Raw genomic sequence first — 17413 nt, forward strand, 5'->3', positions numbered from 1 at the left:
ATTGAAAGCATATTTTTCATATTTTTCTTTAGGCCTAACAAAGTTTTACATAAAGACAAGTTATGAAGCCAATGCAAGCTGTGCAAAGTAAAGTATATGTGACGTCAGTTAGTGCAAGTTATGACGTAAGAAAAGTCCTGTAAAGTATGGCAGACCGGACAACTTTAGATACAAATGAAGAATTTGTGGATTGTACAGATATATTTCTTGATAAAGTGATTGAGGATTGTATGACTGTTCCGTCTTCGGATCATTTGCCCGATGAGAGTGAAGAGTTTTGTGCATCTGTTATGATAAAAGAAAACCTCGATCTGAATCTCAGACAAGGTGATGAAGATAAAAGTGATAGATATTATAACTTCAGTGGAACAGTGCCGTATTCCAGAGAGAAGCTAGTTCCACTTTGCTTACAAGGAGATGACATAAGTTTTGATTTAGACGAAAACATCTCCATCATACGGCGATCACAAAGTGACGATTTGCTTTCCACCAGTAGATCTTCAAGTAAGAATGGCCACTTTAATTTGCAACGCCCAACAAAGAGCGAGAAAAACAGTCGTGAAATCATTTATCCTCATAAGACCTTAAATGATACTTTGCAGTCCACTCCGTCCAATCCTACTGACGGACTGGCCAATGATGCAAGTAGTGATGCTAGTTCGTGTAACGTAGACTTCATGGCAGAGTATGAACGCAGAGTCGATCTTTTAGAATGCTCCGACTATGCACTGGAGGAAGCGTTTGTTATGATACGAGGTTGTGTTGAGAAACTTTGCTTAAATAACGGTATTTTATCTGAAATCCAAGAACAAGAACAGTCAAATGAAAAGAGATCAGAAGTAGTTATGTCAGAAGAAGCTGAAAAAGATGAGGAAAACGATAAGCATGTGAAAGAAAAAGACCAGAAAACAGATAAAGATACGTCAGATCAGAGGAAGACAGGAAATTTCACAGAGTGCCAAGACAATAAGGTTATTCTTAAAGACCTTTTGGCATTGCTTGGGGAATTGGAATCTAGATTTGAACATTTCACATCTGATATTGGAGGTAAATGCACTTTTTAATCATAAAAACTTATCTTAAAAATACAAATTTAGCATAATATTGAGCAGTTAAGTGCATTCTTTACACAGTCGAGTCTAAACTTATAATGAACAAACTTTCTGTTTCTCTGTAATAGATCTGGTTCAGTTGGGAGCTTTGTCGGCCAAACATGCCATGAGATTAGAGCAATACGCCAAGATTGTTCAGAGTACATACGTGAATCTGAGGGCGGACAACGAGAAGATACACGTAGGTTTGGCAAACAGCTTTGAACCGTGTGTTACAGTTAATATCACTACAAGATGATCATTTCTCATAATGTATTTATGATATTGACCATGCATTACAGGAATATTTACAAGACAAAGAGGCAAATTGGGTTCAGACACAAGCTCAACTGCACAACGAGATCGTCCGTCAAACAGAGGAGATCCAGACGTTAATGACCGAACTCTCCAAGAGTAGTTCACAAAACCGAATCCGAAACCAAAGTACATGCCATGTTATTCATTTAAAAAAATTCTATACTAGTTAAATACATATACTGTTACAAGTATAAAGTAGCATGTAAATCGTCCTGGAATAAATACTTGTCTGACTATCAGATAACTCAACATTTCAGTGCAAGATCGACACCTCAATAAAGTAAAGAAAGATGTACATTCTACTGAGGATATCGTCGATTTGATGCTGCACCAGAGATGTTCAATAGAAAAAGCAATGGCACAGGATTTCAGTCGTCAATCTAAGGTCTCTCCTCTCTCTCTTTCTCCCTCCCCCCTCTCTCTCTCGCATGCTAAACCATTTATAATAATTATTATTTTTATTGTTGCAGATTCATGAGCTAAAATTGCTGGTGCTTCAACAGCAAAGTTATGTCCAAAAGTTAGAGCTACAAAACAAGGAAATGGATCTGGTTCTGCGGGGACTGCTGTTTTCAACTGATGAGGTAGAGTTTACCAACAATTTTAAGAATAACTATTTTGCTTTGTTATGGGTTGGTAAAAGAATGTAGACGTATTTGATATGGATTCGGCAGGAATCTGGACACACTTCACTTGAAAAGTGAAATTTTCATTGATCCTTCATATGATATTTCATATAAATTGATATAAATTGCCATAAGGGGTTCCTTTGACGTTGGAAAGAAAAGTATGTTCCTGGTATTGTGTTTTGATTTGCTAAAATATGCAGTGAGTTAAATATGGCAATTTTAAAAACGTTTTCCTATAAAATTGTTATTTCTGAATGCTCCACAAATAAAACGTTATTTGTGTGTATTTTTACTCAACAAAACGACCAAATGATTGTTAAAAATGGAGAAAAGACCCAGACTGGCTGAGACCATAAAAAAGTTATATTTTTTTCTCCAAAAACTCGCATTATGTAAATGTGTTGCTTCAATAGTGTTTTAAAATTTATTTTAAATGTTTAGCACCAACATTACTGAGGGTCGTTTGAAAAGTTCTGAGTGTTGTTTGATAAAATGTATATCGTTCAACGGAATTTTTCACTCAATAAATACATTTGCTGTATTTTCTAATTTCTACTTTAATATTAACCAACTATGACATTGATTTGAATGCCTTTTTCATGTATACCCATGCGTAGAAATATATACAAGGCAAAATTCGAGCTAAAGTGACGTTACAATGAGGCTACAGAGACGTTAATAAAAATAATGATAACGTTATAGGACAGCGAGAAATTCAAAGATTGAGTATATTTTTGGTGCTTTTAAACATGTCTTACAGTAAAATGTAAATATAAGGAATGTTTTTAAGTTAAGTGTGAATTATTGGTGTGTAAATCACACAGACTTGCTCGTAGACATATTTTTGATGAGGCGCTAACTTTTCAAATATCCCACGGTACAGTGAGACACCTGTCTATGAATTTTGACATCTTTAAGTTTATACCGATTCCCCTATAGTTTTTCTTGTATGGGGTTCATTTATGTTCAAGGCACTCCGAGTCTCGTACGGTAATTAATATTTTGATAACGAATTTAAATAATACAACATCAATAACATTACCATATTTTCAAATGTTTCACAGCCACAAGAGCCACCAAAGGATTTCCAGAATATATCTCCATTAAAAAATCCCATCAGTATGATATCAGACGTTCTTTTCTGTGATCAAGCTCAATATCTAGTGGATAAGTCTACTGACAGTTCTCTGGTCTCAGAACAAGTATTCCAGATAGGTAACTACTGAACTATCCTTTGCTTTCACAAACACTAATATCCTTTCTTATAACTCTTTCAACTTTTTAAAATATTTTGAATATTATACGAAAACGGCAAATTTTGTTCTCGGAAAAGTAAAATTGAAAAATCGGAATTATTCTTTGAACACAATACAATGTCGGGGAAGAATGCTCCCATAAAATTTTACAAAAAAAAATACAATGTCCATCTATGATGAAAAATGTCATTCTTTGTACTATGTTTTATCGATGCAGTTCAGTCAATTTTATATCTTTCAAAAACAGAGGGATAAAATTACGCATATAAACTCAATTCAAAGTTTTTATTTTTATTTTTAGGGGATTCCACTAGGAGTGAAACACAATCAGAGGCAGTCTTTGACCCACAGCGTCTGTCATACGTACGTAACAAAATACGTGAACAAGAAATACCTGAATCTCGGCCTGTTTTAGCTCGAGATCTCGGAAGTGGCGAGAGTAAAGGGTTAGATGATATAAACGTGGAGCATGATGCACGTGTGGAAGAAAGTATAAATGTGCAAATTTTGGATGATCCAGCTTCGTTTGAAGAATTTAGAAGCGCCGTCGAAATACAAGAACAGTAGAAGAAAAGGATTGCGTTCATCAGTAATGAATAAATGATAATTCTGTGATAATTAAATGAAATTTTAGTGTTTACTGTTCGTTTTTTTGAGTCTGTGATATTCGTGCCATATTTTTTCTTTGAAATTATATCGTAACTTTTACCGTTTTGTAATATTATGTATGTCTATATGTACATATATTGTAATAACTGGCATGTATAGTAGTATATAGAAATTACAAATAGTTTGTTGTCCTTCTTTTGAAAAAATAAAATCGTAAAAAAAACTAATTTTGTTAGAGTTTGAATAAGAACAAGTTTCAGCGATGCAAAGTCCCTTATTGTTTCTGTCTATTTTCGTCAATAGTTTTTATCCTTTAGTGTGTTTACCTCTCTTCATGTAGGTACATTGTAGGTATATGTTGCAGCAACACTTATTGTAAATTGTAAAAAATATTTACAGAAAGGTTTCTCTTGTTCCCCTTTTTGTACAACATTACCCCTAATGTAACAAGAGGCCCATGGGCCATATCGCTCACCTGAGTACATTGGCTAGGAAAAAAAGCAAAAATCAGTTCAGTATTGAAAAGTTTACGGGGTGGTGTGTGGGGGGGGGGGGGTTGAATTTTAAACTACCTGATGATGCTTTCATATCAATATAACAAATGGCTTTGCTGTTCTTGAGCAGAAGATTTTTTCCCATACATGTATTATTCATTTGTAAAAATTTGATCCCCCATTGTGGCCCCACCCTACCCCCGGGGGCCCTTATTTGAACAAATTTCATTCTACACTACCCAAGGATGCCTCCATATCAATTTGACTAATCATGGCTTTTCTGTTCTTGAGAAAAAGATTTTAAAAGTTTTTTTCTATATACTCTTATGAAAAACTTTATGTGACCCCATCCTATCCCCGGGGGGGGGGGGGAGGGGGGTCATGACTTGAACTAACTTGAATCTATACTATCTGAGGATGCTTCCATATAAATATGACCAATCATGGCTTTGCTATTCTTAAGAAGAAGATTTTTAAAGATATTTTCCTATATATTTCTATGTAAAACTTGGATCCCCCATTGTGGCCCCACCCTACCCCCAGGGGTCATGATTTGAACAAACTTGAATCTACACTACCTGAGGATACTTCCAAATAAATATGACCAATCATGGCCTCGCTGTTCTTAAAAAGAAGATTTTTAAAGATATTTTCCTATATATTTCTATGTAAAACTTGGATCCCCCATTGTGGCCCCACCCTACCCCCGGGGGTCAGGATTTGAACAAACTTGAATCTACACTACCTGAGGATGCTTCCATATAAATATGACCAATCATGGCTTTGCTGTTCTTAAAAAGAAGATTTTTAAAGATATTTTCCAATATATTTCTCTGTAAAACTTTGACCCCCCATTGTGGCCCCACCCTATCCCCGGGGGTCATGATTTGAACAAAATTGAATCTACATTACCTGAGGATGCTTCCATATAAATATGACCAATCATGGCTTTGCTATTCTTAAGAAGATTTTTAAAGATATTTTCCTATATATTTCTATGTAAAACTTGGATCCCCCATTGTGGCCCCACCCTACCCCCCGGGGGTCATGATTTGAATAAATTTGAATCTACACTACCTGAGGATGCTTCCAAATAAATATGACCAATCATGGCTTTGCTGTTCTTAAGAAGAAGATTTTTAAAGATATCTTCCTATATATTTTTATGTAAAACTTTGATCCCCCATTGTGGCCCCCCTACCCCCGGGGGTCATGATTTGAACAAACTTGAATCTACACTACCTGAGGATGTTTCCACATAAGTTTCATCTTTCCTGGCCCAGTGGTTCTTGAGAAGGAGATTTTTAAATGATGCCATTAATTTTTCACGAATTCCTAATTATCTCCCCTTGAAAGAAGGCATGGCCCTTCATTTGAACAAACTTGAATCCCCTTCACCCAAGGATACTTTGTGGCAAGTTTGGTTGAATTTGGCCCAGTGGTTCTTGAGAAGAAGATGAAAATGTGAAAAGTTTACAACAACAACAACAACGACGACAGACAACGGACAAATTTTGATCAGAAAAGCTCACTTGAGCCTTTGGCTCAGGTGAGCTAAAAATTAGGGAACGAAGCTCAACCTACAATTATTAAAAAAATTCCGTGCAAACTGCTAAAGGACATTTACATATTTGAAAAAAGATTGGGGAAGATTTCGTTCCCCTTGTACAAGAAAACATCGCCCCTAATGTAACAAGAGGCCCATGGGCCACATCGCTCACCTGAGCACATTGGCTAGGAAAAAAAGCAAAAATCAGTACAGTATTGAAAAGTTTACAGGGAGGGGGTGTTGAATTTTAAACTACCTGATGATGCTTTCATATCAATATAACAAATGGCTTTGTTGTTCTTGAGCAGCAGATTTTTTTCCCATAAATTCATTTGTAAAAATTTGATCCCCCATTGTGGCCCCACCCTACCCCCAGGGGCCCTCATTTGAACAAATTTCATTCTACACTACCCAAAGATGCCTCCATATCAATTTGACTAATCATGGCTTTTCTGTTCTTGAGAAAAAGACTTTTTCCTATATATTCCTCTGTAAACTTTGATCACCCATTGTGGCCCCAACCTATCCCCGGGGTAATGATTTGAACAAACTTGAATCTTCACTATCTAAGGATGTTTCCATATAAATATGACCAATCATGGCTTTACTGTTTTTAAGAAGAATATTTTTAAAGATATTTTCCTATATATTTCTATGTAAAACTTGGATCCCCCATTGTGGCCCCACCCTACCCCCGGGGGTCAGGATTTGAACAAAATTGAATCTACACTACCTGAGGATGCTTCCATATAAATATGACCAATCATGGCTTTGCTGTTCTAAAGAAGAAGATTTTTAAAGATATTTTCCTATATATTTCTATGTAAAACTTGGATCCCCCATTGTGGCCCCACCCTACCCCCAGGGGTCATGATTTGAACAAACTTGAATCTTCACTACCTGAGGATGCTTCCATATAAATATGACCAATCATGGCTTTGCTGTTCTAAAGAAGAAGATTTTTAAAGATATTTTCCTATATATTTCTATGTAAAACTTGGATCCCCCATTGTGGACCCACCCTATCCCCGGGGGTCATGATTTGAACAAACTTGAATCTTCACTACCTGAGGATGCTTCCAAATAAATATGACCAATCATGCCTTTGCTGTTCTTAAGAAGAAGATTTTTAAAGATTTTTTCCTATATATTTCTATGTAAAACTTTGATCCCCCATTGTGGCCCAACCCTACCCCCGGGGGTCATGATTTGAACAAACTTGAATCTACACTACCTGAGGATGCTTCCATATAAATATGACCAATCTTGGCTTTACTGTTCTTAAGAAGAAGATTTTTAAAGATATTTTCCAATATATTTCTATGCACAACTTGATTCCCCCATTGTGGCCCCACCCTACCCCGGGGGTCATGATTTGAACAAACTTGAATCTACACTACCTGAGGATGTTTCCACATAAGTTTCATCTTTCCTGGCCCAGTGGTTCTTGAGAAGAAGATTTTTAAATGATGCCATTATTTTTTCACTAATTCCTTATTATCTCCCCTTGAAAGAGGGCGTGGCCCTTCATTTGAACAAACTTGAATCCCCTTTACCCAAGAATGCTTTGTGGCAAGTTTGGTTGAATTTGGCCCAGTGGTTCTTGAGAAGAAGATGAAAATGTGAAAAGTTTACAACAACAACGACAACGCCAACGACAACAGACAACGGACAAATTTTGATCAGAAAAGCTCACTTGAGCCTTTGGCTCAGGTGAGCTAAAAATTAGGGAACCTATATATATATATATATATATATATATATATATATATATATATATATATATATATATATATATATATATATATATATATATATATATATATATATATATACGTGTATATAAAATCCCGTGCAAACTGCCAAAGGATATTTTGATAATTGAAACAAGATTGGTAAGATTTTATAGCCACATTACGCGCCTTGAAGTACTCTGATGTGTCAAACCCTGTGACGGTACGTATTGTGGTTTCGTTGCGACAAAATGTACATATCCTCTCTGCATACATCCTTCGACACATATTGTCGCCGGCTGGAAAATTGTCCATATTATCGCTGGCGGCATTATGTGCCTATCCTTACTTCATGCAGTATATCATCCTCACAATGTCAAGGTTTTGTGATTTCGGAACTCCACACAAACCCTGTCGCCCACTGTTAGGGGTTATCAAGGCTTTTTTTAATTCTGTGAATGAAATTGGTTTGTAGATCACACAGACGCGTCTTGTAGGCTATTTCATTGCAGCGCGATTGCAATCTAATTAAAATCAGACTTATTAGATCCGCGCCGTATACACTCTGCGTAAGAGTGTACATACGGCGCGGATCTAAGAAGTCTGATTTTAATTAGATTGGCGCGATTGTGACGATGCATATTGTCGTCCTGTACACATTGTCACCGGCGACATTGTGTACCTACCCTCATTGCACATTATTTTGGGGTCCCCAAAACGAAGTGAAAAACGGAGTGGCAGGGGCGAGAACCAGACTAACTGCACATATTGTCGTCCATCTATACATATTGTCGAAGCTAGGATGCACAATTATACATGTACATATTGTTGCTGGCGAGAATACTAGTATGTGCCTACTCTCATTGCAAATATTGTCGCATATAGTAATATGGATGATGATGATATCGAAAATTATAAATTCAATTGTCATGAAATCGCTTATTTATTGTCATTTTTTCAACTCTAGCGAAGCAGCTGCAATAAATGCATGCTATAATAAATATACACGTGTACAAGTAATACCGTGAAGATTAGACTAAGTGCAAATAATATGATTTATATAAATTCATGAAAAAGACCAGAAAACTTTCTCTCTCTCTCTCTCTCTCTGAAACTTTAATCAAACACCTCTCTGAAACTTTAATCAAACATCCGATGACTTACGAAGAGAATAATACATGGCAAAATCTATATCACACCCAATATCAACCCGAGACTCCAATATCAGCCCGAGGGCCGAAGGCCAGTGGACTGATATTGGTAGAGGGTTGATATGGGATGTGATACAGATCTTGTCATGTATTGTTGTTTTTATTATATATATTTGAGAAAAGTGTCTAAAAATCATATATAAACTTGTAAATTAATTACTGAATCTTTAATAATTGAATGTGTTCTGTTTGAATTTCCGTTTCTCATATTTTTTTTCAAAGGCCATGCATTCGGCGATAAAAAACGAAATAATTATAAATTAAACACATATTATAACATAAAATATCTGATGAAACAAAATGGTGTCAGGTCATTTCTCTCTAAAACTTTTTCTCTCCTAGGTTATTTCTCTCTACTACCATTTCACGGTAGTTCATTTCACGGTAGGTCATTTCACTCTCCTACCTAGGTCATTTCACCCCATTTTTAATCTGGTCTAATAAAATTATTTACAACTCCATTCTTGTGTAATTAACTCTCCTACCTATGGTCATTTCACCCCATTTTTAATCTGGTCTAATAAAATTATTTACAACTCCATTCTTGTGTTATTAACTCTTATCTGGTCAAACAAATTAATTTAATCAATTTATGACTCTTATAAAACTGAACGAGAGGAAGTCTGCCGGTATCTTATTTACAGGAAAAAATAATTAATTATCTGATAAAAACAATACATTGATACCGTTGCCCAGCCCTTGCCACGTGGAGGCCTCCTCGTTAAGGGCCATAATTTTGAAAGAAAAATTTAAAGTTAAAGTTAATAAATTTATTAAAATCATCAATCTTTACCTTAGCCGATAATGAAATTAAAATTTGTCTGTGAACAGAATATTATATAAATCAAAATCGAAACCAAAGAAAAAAATAATACCTGTAATAATTTTATTTATCGATTGATTTCATAATAGCAAAACATGTAAGTGCGAATAGAAAATAAAACAGTTTCAAAGTATATTCTGTCACTCTAAATCTTACGACAAAAAGGAGGAAAATAGATCTCATATAAAATAAAAATAATTGTTAAAAAAAAGATACTAGTATATTAAGAAACCAGAAATGTAAATATTTACAAGGTTTTTAAGTAATTGTACATTCTTTAAACTAAAAAAGATAGGAAAGCGAAGAAAACAAAAACGTAAAAAAAAAAAAAATGCTACTTATACGAGAAAAAACCTGAAATGCAATATTTACATATTTACAATGTATACAATATGTACAAAGTATACCCAAATCTCATGAAACACAAAGATCAGATTTCGAATAGGAATTTACTCAGTGTGGCCATAGACACCTCCACAAATTCGCAGGAAATGGCTTGTAGTGATGATGTCATCGTCATAATCCGCCCAAGCTTGTCGAATTTTCTTCTCCACCCTTGTGCTGGTTATTCTGGCATCACGAGACAGGTCCTGCGCGGAAACCTGGACGTGCACAATTTCAGCCTCCTTCTGCAGCATAGGAATCAAGCGGTAGAACCCAATGTTTCCGTGCCCAGCTTTGCCATTGAGACGATTGTGCCATCCTAGGTATTTTTTTTTTAAGAATAAGCAAGTCAATAAAATTAAAGGGGGGGGGAGTGGGAGGAAGGGGGTTAAATATTTAAGGTACACATGAAATAGATATATCTATAATACATTACCTTCGGTATCGTTGTTGGTACGAATCTCCTGCTTGTAGATGGACCAGGCTGGAATAGGGAATACTGCGTTGCTAATCCACTGTCTCTCCATGTAGTCTGTGAGGGACTTTAGAGAAGAAGATGGTTGAACCTTTTCTTGCATTGCCCGAAATGTGGGGTTGATGTCATTTGAAGGCAGAAATGGAAGGGCCATTAACTGTTTGATAAACCAGTGAGTTGCCTTTTTCTCGCGATAGGTGGCAGCTAGTCCAAGGTCCTGCACATGTCTCCATAATGCCTGTGTCCAATGGAAGACACATCCACGGATTGAAATACCGGGCAATACTTCTCGAAGGACTGCCAAGCCGCTAACAGAGGCAAATTGATATTTAGTTTAACTTATAATCCTTAACATTTTTCATTCCTACACTAAGTACTATTTTTTCATTTGTGTAATAAGAATAAGAAAATGAAATACCTTTTTCAAAGTCCAGCATAATTTCCTCAACAACTGGTTCATCTAGCCGTTATAATATGGCCTGCAAAACCTGAAGAATCAGGAAAATCGAAGCTATTTCTCTGATTTGCAATAATTTTTAAAAGGAATAATTTTATAAGTCAGTGATGCATGCACATTTTTGTCAGTTTACTTTTGCCTCACCATCATATAGTCTTCCTTTTTTCTCCTTGACATCAGGGCAAATACCAAAGGAAACTGTTTCTTTTTACCGCCCTGTTGCACAAAGGCGTGAATTGACATCAGCTGGCCAGTTTTACGGAAAACTTTGGGTACAACCTAAGAATGTAATACTCATTCGTGCATTTTTGTTTAATCTTAAATCCAAAAAAAAAAAAAATAATATTTAGTGTATCGATATATATAGCACCGACGATGTCTTTGGTATCTATGTATTTTAATTAAATATATACATATATTAACCTTAAAAGTCCCGTCCATATACCAGCGCCTAGCGTCCTTCAGCAGGGATAGCTGGAAAGGGGAACTGAATATTATATGCCTCTGTCCATCTGCATTCATGTCGGCGACAAGGAAGTCTTCGCATTGGAGGAAGTCAAGGTCCCCGGCGTTCAGTTCACATTAATTGTTATACCAGAGGCAGTAAATTTTAAGTACAAACAAAAATATTTTCACAATCATACAATTATGAAATGCTTGAAACAGTTTTTTGAAAGGGTTTAGACACATGATTGTTATGTTAGCTAGATCTTTACACTGTTTACATGTACTTACGTCAATTTTATTATTAAGGAGTCATTCACGATAAGTCAATTATGCACGTACGCAAGAGAAAATATTAATGCAGAAAAAAATGTTTCAAACAATCAGGACTTTTTAAAATTAAAACTACATATATGCACATTGATTTTGTGTTTTTAGAATAAACATGTTCAAAAAGGGGGTACACAAAGCGCTGCATTTCATTTCCGAAATTTTGCATTGCATTTCCTACATTTTTTGTTTGCATTTCCGACATTTTTTTTATTTTCATTTCCGACATTTATTTCTTTACATTTCCGGAATATTTGGAGGGTACTTATACGACAATTTAATGTTAACGAAGCACGTGGAAATAGGATATAAATATTACATTTATTTCAAACCACATTTTCTGAATAAAAATAATGCAATACACTAAAGAACATGCATATGCAAAAAAAAAAAAAAAAGGTCTAAGAAGGAAGTTAAAACTTACCTGTCTGTGACAGTCCAAACATTTAGGATTAGTCATCTTGCCTAAAGATTGTGATCGCTAGAAAGTATTGCAGTAAATGAGATTTTTTATTAAGTCAAATAAAAAGTGGCAAAAAATTCTTATTTATATAATAATCCGGCTGAACACATCTGTGTACAATACACAAAGCTGACATTTTCTGTCACTAAGAATGATTTCTCCAAATTTAAACGAGTAATAATTAAGGTATCAATCTGTGAAATGTAATCGACAATTCACGGATAAACATATGTACCCAGCATGTATATACAAAAAACACCGTGTAAGGTATCATAAAACCGCCAGACAGCAATTACGAAATCTAACAATAATATATTTATTCGGAATTCCTGATAAAGGCCATAAACGAAAGATGACATCAAAAAGGAAAATAAACAAACTTGAAGACTACTATTGAATTTAATTGTGGGAAAAAAATGGATTAAAATAAAATATTTTTATCATCGCATTTAAATCTAAGTTATTCCATATTTCATAAGAAAGAAAGAAAAAACAAACAAAGAAGAAATAAAATAAAAAATAGATAAATAAATGAATTAAGGAATACTTAAATAAATAAATGAATAAATGTGTGAACTCAGAAATAAATAAATAAATGAATAAATAAATAAATAGATAAATAAATAGATAGATAGATAAATAAATAGATAGATACATAAATTTTCTAATTCAAATAATGGTACTAGTATAAAGCATGTTAATGTTAAGCTCAATAGTAATGGTATAAAAACTTATTGTATTATAATTTTCATGTTGGAGTGAAATGACCTAGGTTGTGGAGAGAAATGACCTAGGTAATGGAACGAAATGACCTAGGAGAGAAATGACCTGGGTGGAAATGACCTAGGCGGAGTGGGTACTGGGGAGAAATGACCCGGATTCAATAAAATTACAATTTAAATCAACTTCATAAACAGATAGAAAAAAAGATTCGAGGAACTCCGAATGAAAAATACAGAGATGTTCCGGAAAGGTGTAATAAAGGAATCGGCAATCCTCGGCTGACTCCGATACGCTCCATACATTGGTGGAGGAATATGCATTAAACCGATACATTTCTCCGCTGGAAACTGCCTTGTAACTCATTTCACATTTCGCTCTGCAAAAAGTTCTTCAAAAAGTTTTTTTTAAACTTGTCTAATTCTTCCTTTTGTATTGGGTTTGATTACAACCTTATGGTAGTAGTCTTTGAAAGCAAAAACATAGTGTTGGGCGTGTCACATAGTAACTACAGGGACCTATATTCTAACTAACTTAGTATAATTATATAGGTCCCTGGTAACTATAACATTTGGAGGAATTTCAAATAAGATCACATGACTGTATCAGCCAGGGTTGGCCGGGAAATACCAGTGGTGGGAATTACCACTGGTAAATACCGGTATTTCCCGTCCCGGGAAATACTACAAATATTCTCTAAACTGGGAAATATTGGGAACTACTGAGAAATACAAAGTTGAAGTTTTTTTAATTTCTTTAATTCATTTAATCTTATACAAAATTCAAAAATAAAAATGACATAAAAACAGAGGATGAATAATATGGAATATGTCTCAAATTGCAATTTAACATATATAGAATGTATCACTTCTCCAGGCCCCATACCCATAAGCATTCTGAAATATTTCCCTGGCTGTATACAACTTAAGTTTTCCAATTCATGTTTCTTTTCAGTTTTTTAAAAATTTTTAAGTTTATTAATTATAAATCCAAGAACAAAAAAAAAAAAACAAAACAAAACAAAAACTTGTTTTTATCCTTCTATAAACACTGTAGTTATTACAAACAATCATGTTGTTTTAACAAATTGCTCTGGACACTTTTGTGCTCTTGTTTTTAGAGATAATTTACCTTGAGTAGAACTGAAAGGCTTCTTCTTAGGTTTGATATTTATACCATACTCTACATTTAAGAATTTTCTTAGATCCTTTAGTTACATAAAAAACCCAAATGGGATCTTTGGGTTCATTTCATGAACCTTTATAGACTACATCTGACTCAAACATGAAACAAATGACTGGTATATGAGTGATGTGTTATATGTTGTGTTATGATTATATAAAATGAATTACTTGGAAACCTGATTTTTTTAAATCAGGGACAGTGATACCAGGTAGATATCTAAGTCAATAAGGTGTCCAACATGTCAATTTCCCAGTATTTCCCAGGAAATACCAGTAATTCCCGGTAATTACCAGTATTTCCCACTGTCCTGGGAAATATGAGTATTTCCCAGTTTTTTGCCAACCCTGGTATCAGCAAAAAGCCTCGGATGTAAACGATGTTCTTCCATTTTGCTGATATTATCACATACTGATACTATCAGCAAAATGGAAGAACATCGTTTACATCCGAGGTTAGTGTCAATCGGATCAGCAAAATGGAAGAACATCGTTTACATCCGAGGTTAGTGTCAATCGGATCACCTCGCCCTTTTCCGTCGCACGCTAGAAAAAAGAGCGTGCGACGGAAAAGGGCGAGGTGATCCAATTGAGGTTAGTGTGTGAGGTTCGAGCCACCCGAGGAGCTCCGAGTGGGAATAAAAGGTGTGATAAAGGGTGAAATAAAGGGTGCTGATACATGGTGTGTAATACAGGGCGCGTGCCTGTTTTCATATCAGGGAGCAAAAATCCTGTATTATATAACCAATATATAATAGATACTGATGTAATTTCTGTATAAGCAGGTTTAATGAGAAACCTTTAAAAAGTCGACCTCCATCCCCAATAATTTAATGAATAATACCGATACATATATACTCTTCAAAAAAAGAGAAACGCATAATAGGAATAATACCCTGAAAAATGTAAGATGGATTTGTGATACAATTTTTTTTAGATGGATATGATTCATTCGAGTAAAATGCGTTATTTTTTAACGCATTTGTTAATTGTACAGCTATTCTACAAATCTCACAGAAAAAAAACCTGATTCTGCAAAATGCTAAAAAAAAAATTTTTTTTTCTCAATTTTCATTTGTTGGTTTTTGATGCAATTGCTTCAGGCACCAAAGGGCTATCAAAAGCTAGGGTTCTCGATATTTTGACACTGGTTTTATTTGAAAATTGACGCTATTTAAAAATGCTGCATTTGAATGTTGCATATCACTAAAAGGAAAATGTTCGACTGGAAGCAGCTGTACCACAGTCTACAATTGCAAGAGCCGGTTTTAATGTTACGCACAGCATCATATCTAACCTATAAAACATATACCATTAACAAGGAACACCCAATATTCGCCAAAAATATGGCAAACCACACGTGACATCAGCAGCACAGGATCGCTTCAGTGGTTTACTTAATTTTCATGAATGTTTCACAATGACGTCATCTACAGAATTAGCTATCCCTGAACTGCACAGAACATCTAACAAGACCGTTTGCATGCAGTTGACTATGGAATGCTGGAATTATTGCCAGAGGATTATTCAAGCCATTGTTCTGACCCCACAACACTGCAAATATCGACTTCAAAGATCTCAGATCAACAGAATATGGCCACAGCAACACCGCTGAACATTTTCGTTTAGCTACCAGAATGTTTACCGGAAAGCCTGTTATAAATTTAAGAGTGCATAAGCTTCGTAATGAACATTTTACAGAAAACTGCCTGCAGGACGTAGATAGATTTGGTAGTGGTAGTGTAATGATATGAAAAACCGTATTTCATAAAAGTAAGACTGAATTGGTTTATATTTAAAGGACTTTGATGGAAAAAGGTACTCTAACGATGTTCTACCTGCACATGCCTTTCCAATATTGCAGCATCCTGCAGCCGTATTTTAATCTGACAATACACAGCCACATACGGCTCGTTTGACAATCGCATTCTTGCAAAGTTACAGCAACCTGTTTCTGCCATGGTCATCTAAATCGCCAGATTTAAACCCAATTAAGCATGCATGGGACAAAATGGATTGGCATGATTTTCCAAAGACAATCGCGTCCCCAGACTCTGCAACAGCTGATCAAAGATCTACATTTAGAGTGGGAGAGTATTCCTATACATTTTTATTACACTCATTTGCTTCCATTATATGCCGTTTCAGGCTATCATTTGTGTCTGTGGGGGCATACAAGATATTGATCTTTAATGACCTTGAACTTCTATTATTTTAAAATTCTTGAGTAATTATGACATTTAGATTGCAGACCTATTGTTATCCACATTTCTTTATTGTCAATGCATCATTTTACTAAATAATCTTTATGTTCAATGTGTCACTAAAATTCTACTATGCGTTTCTTTTTTTGAAGAGTATATAAGAATCACACAAAAATATATTATCCAGATAATTATTACTACTGAACATAAAAAATGAACATTCAATCTCCAAATATATTTATAAAGAGAAAAAAGAATAGTCTGATTTATCAAATAAATCCAGAATTCCGGTATCTTGGCATATCGTACTGGTACTCGTACTGGATACTGGACACAAATTTCCGAACAAAAAGTTTTCTCTATACTTTATTGCTTGTTTACTTATCTATTTTGTCACAGACTCTGCTTCTTTGTATGTATAAGCGTGTGTCAGTCTCTCGCTCTTCAAGACCCCATTAAATATTTTTCAAAATGGCATATTGGCGACAAAATGAGCAAATGTTTACGGTACATATTGTCGCTGACGAAAATATGTCGAAGTGACTGTTTACCGTATTTTGTCGTCCTTCTGCGGGAGGCTCCTTTCATCACATATTGTCGCCGGTGAAATATTTGTACCGATGGACGACAATAAATGCAGTGAGGGTACAATGTCGAAGTGACTGTTTATCGTATTTTGTCGTCCTTCTGCAGGAGGCTCCTCTCAGCACATAATGTCACCGGTGAAATATTTGTACCGATGGACGGCAATATATGCAGTGAGAGTGCAATGTAGGTATATACATGTACATATTGTCGCCGGCGACAATATAGACAGAACGACAATATGTACCGTCATGCCCCTGCAAGCAGAATAATTAGAGGTCAAAAGAAGTTTGTCTATGACAGTTCTAAAAATGACCAAAACTTAAAAAAAAATTTTTCGTGGTGATGATGGTGGGGGTGGGGGGTTAGTCAGGGCAGATTATTTATTTTCTTGCCAATCGAGGACAGTTTATTTATTTTCAACATTTTTGATGACAGATGATTTATTTCCAACCCC

The 17413-nt window shown here is 35.1% G+C and overlaps 2 protein-coding genes across 2 annotated transcripts; one reads left to right on the top strand and one right to left on the bottom strand.

The window, feature by feature from the left end:
• The first annotated feature begins 129 nt into the window (after positions 1-129).
• On the top strand, positions 130-4097 carry LOC133185427 (uncharacterized). The gene is made up of 7 exons (XM_061320626.1): positions 130-1047; positions 1181-1293; positions 1394-1535; positions 1667-1794; positions 1880-1993; positions 3103-3253; positions 3596-4097. Exons 1-7 carry the CDS (start codon positions 147-149, stop codon positions 3859-3861), a joined length of 1815 nt encoding a protein of 604 aa, XP_061176610.1. The 5' UTR covers positions 130-146; the 3' UTR covers positions 3862-4097.
• A 6065-nt stretch (positions 4098-10162) lies between these two features.
• On the bottom strand, positions 10163-10853 carry LOC133188751 (uncharacterized). The gene is made up of 2 exons (XM_061324270.1): positions 10534-10853; positions 10163-10416 (listed from the first exon to the last, which is right to left on the bottom strand). Exons 1-2 carry the CDS (start codon positions 10724-10726, stop codon positions 10163-10165), a joined length of 447 nt encoding a protein of 148 aa, XP_061180254.1. The 5' UTR covers positions 10727-10853.
• Positions 10854-17413: the final 6560 nt, after the last annotated feature.

The sequence above is a fragment of the Saccostrea echinata genome, unplaced genomic scaffold (genome assembly GCF_033153115.1).
Source record: "Saccostrea echinata isolate AGI-Se365-2 ecotype Australia unplaced genomic scaffold, CSIRO_AGI_Sech_v1 ptg000001l, whole genome shotgun sequence".
NCBI lineage: Eukaryota > Metazoa > Mollusca > Bivalvia > Ostreida > Ostreidae > Saccostrea > Saccostrea echinata.

What these genes read in the sequence shown, in the direction of transcription:
- LOC133185427 (XM_061320626.1), top strand. Translation starts at nt 147, where the DNA reads ATGGCAGACCGGACAACTTTAGATACAAATGAAGAATTTGTGGATTGT. An exon ending in CGGACAACGAGAAGATACAC is followed by an intron (nt 1,294 to 1,393) that starts GTAGGTTTGGCA and finishes CATGCATTACAG; the next exon opens with GAATATTTACAAGACAAAGA. An exon ending in AAACCGAATCCGAAACCAAA is followed by an intron (nt 1,536 to 1,666) that starts GTACATGCCATG and finishes TCAACATTTCAG; the next exon opens with TGCAAGATCGACACCTCAAT.
- LOC133188751 (XM_061324270.1), bottom strand. Translation starts at nt 10,726, where the DNA reads ATGGCCCTTCCATTTCTGCCTTCAAATGACATCAACCCCACATTTCGG. An exon ending in TACCAACAACGATACCGAAG is followed by an intron (nt 10,417 to 10,533) that starts GTAATGTATTAT and finishes AAAAATACCTAG; the next exon opens with GATGGCACAATCGTCTCAAT.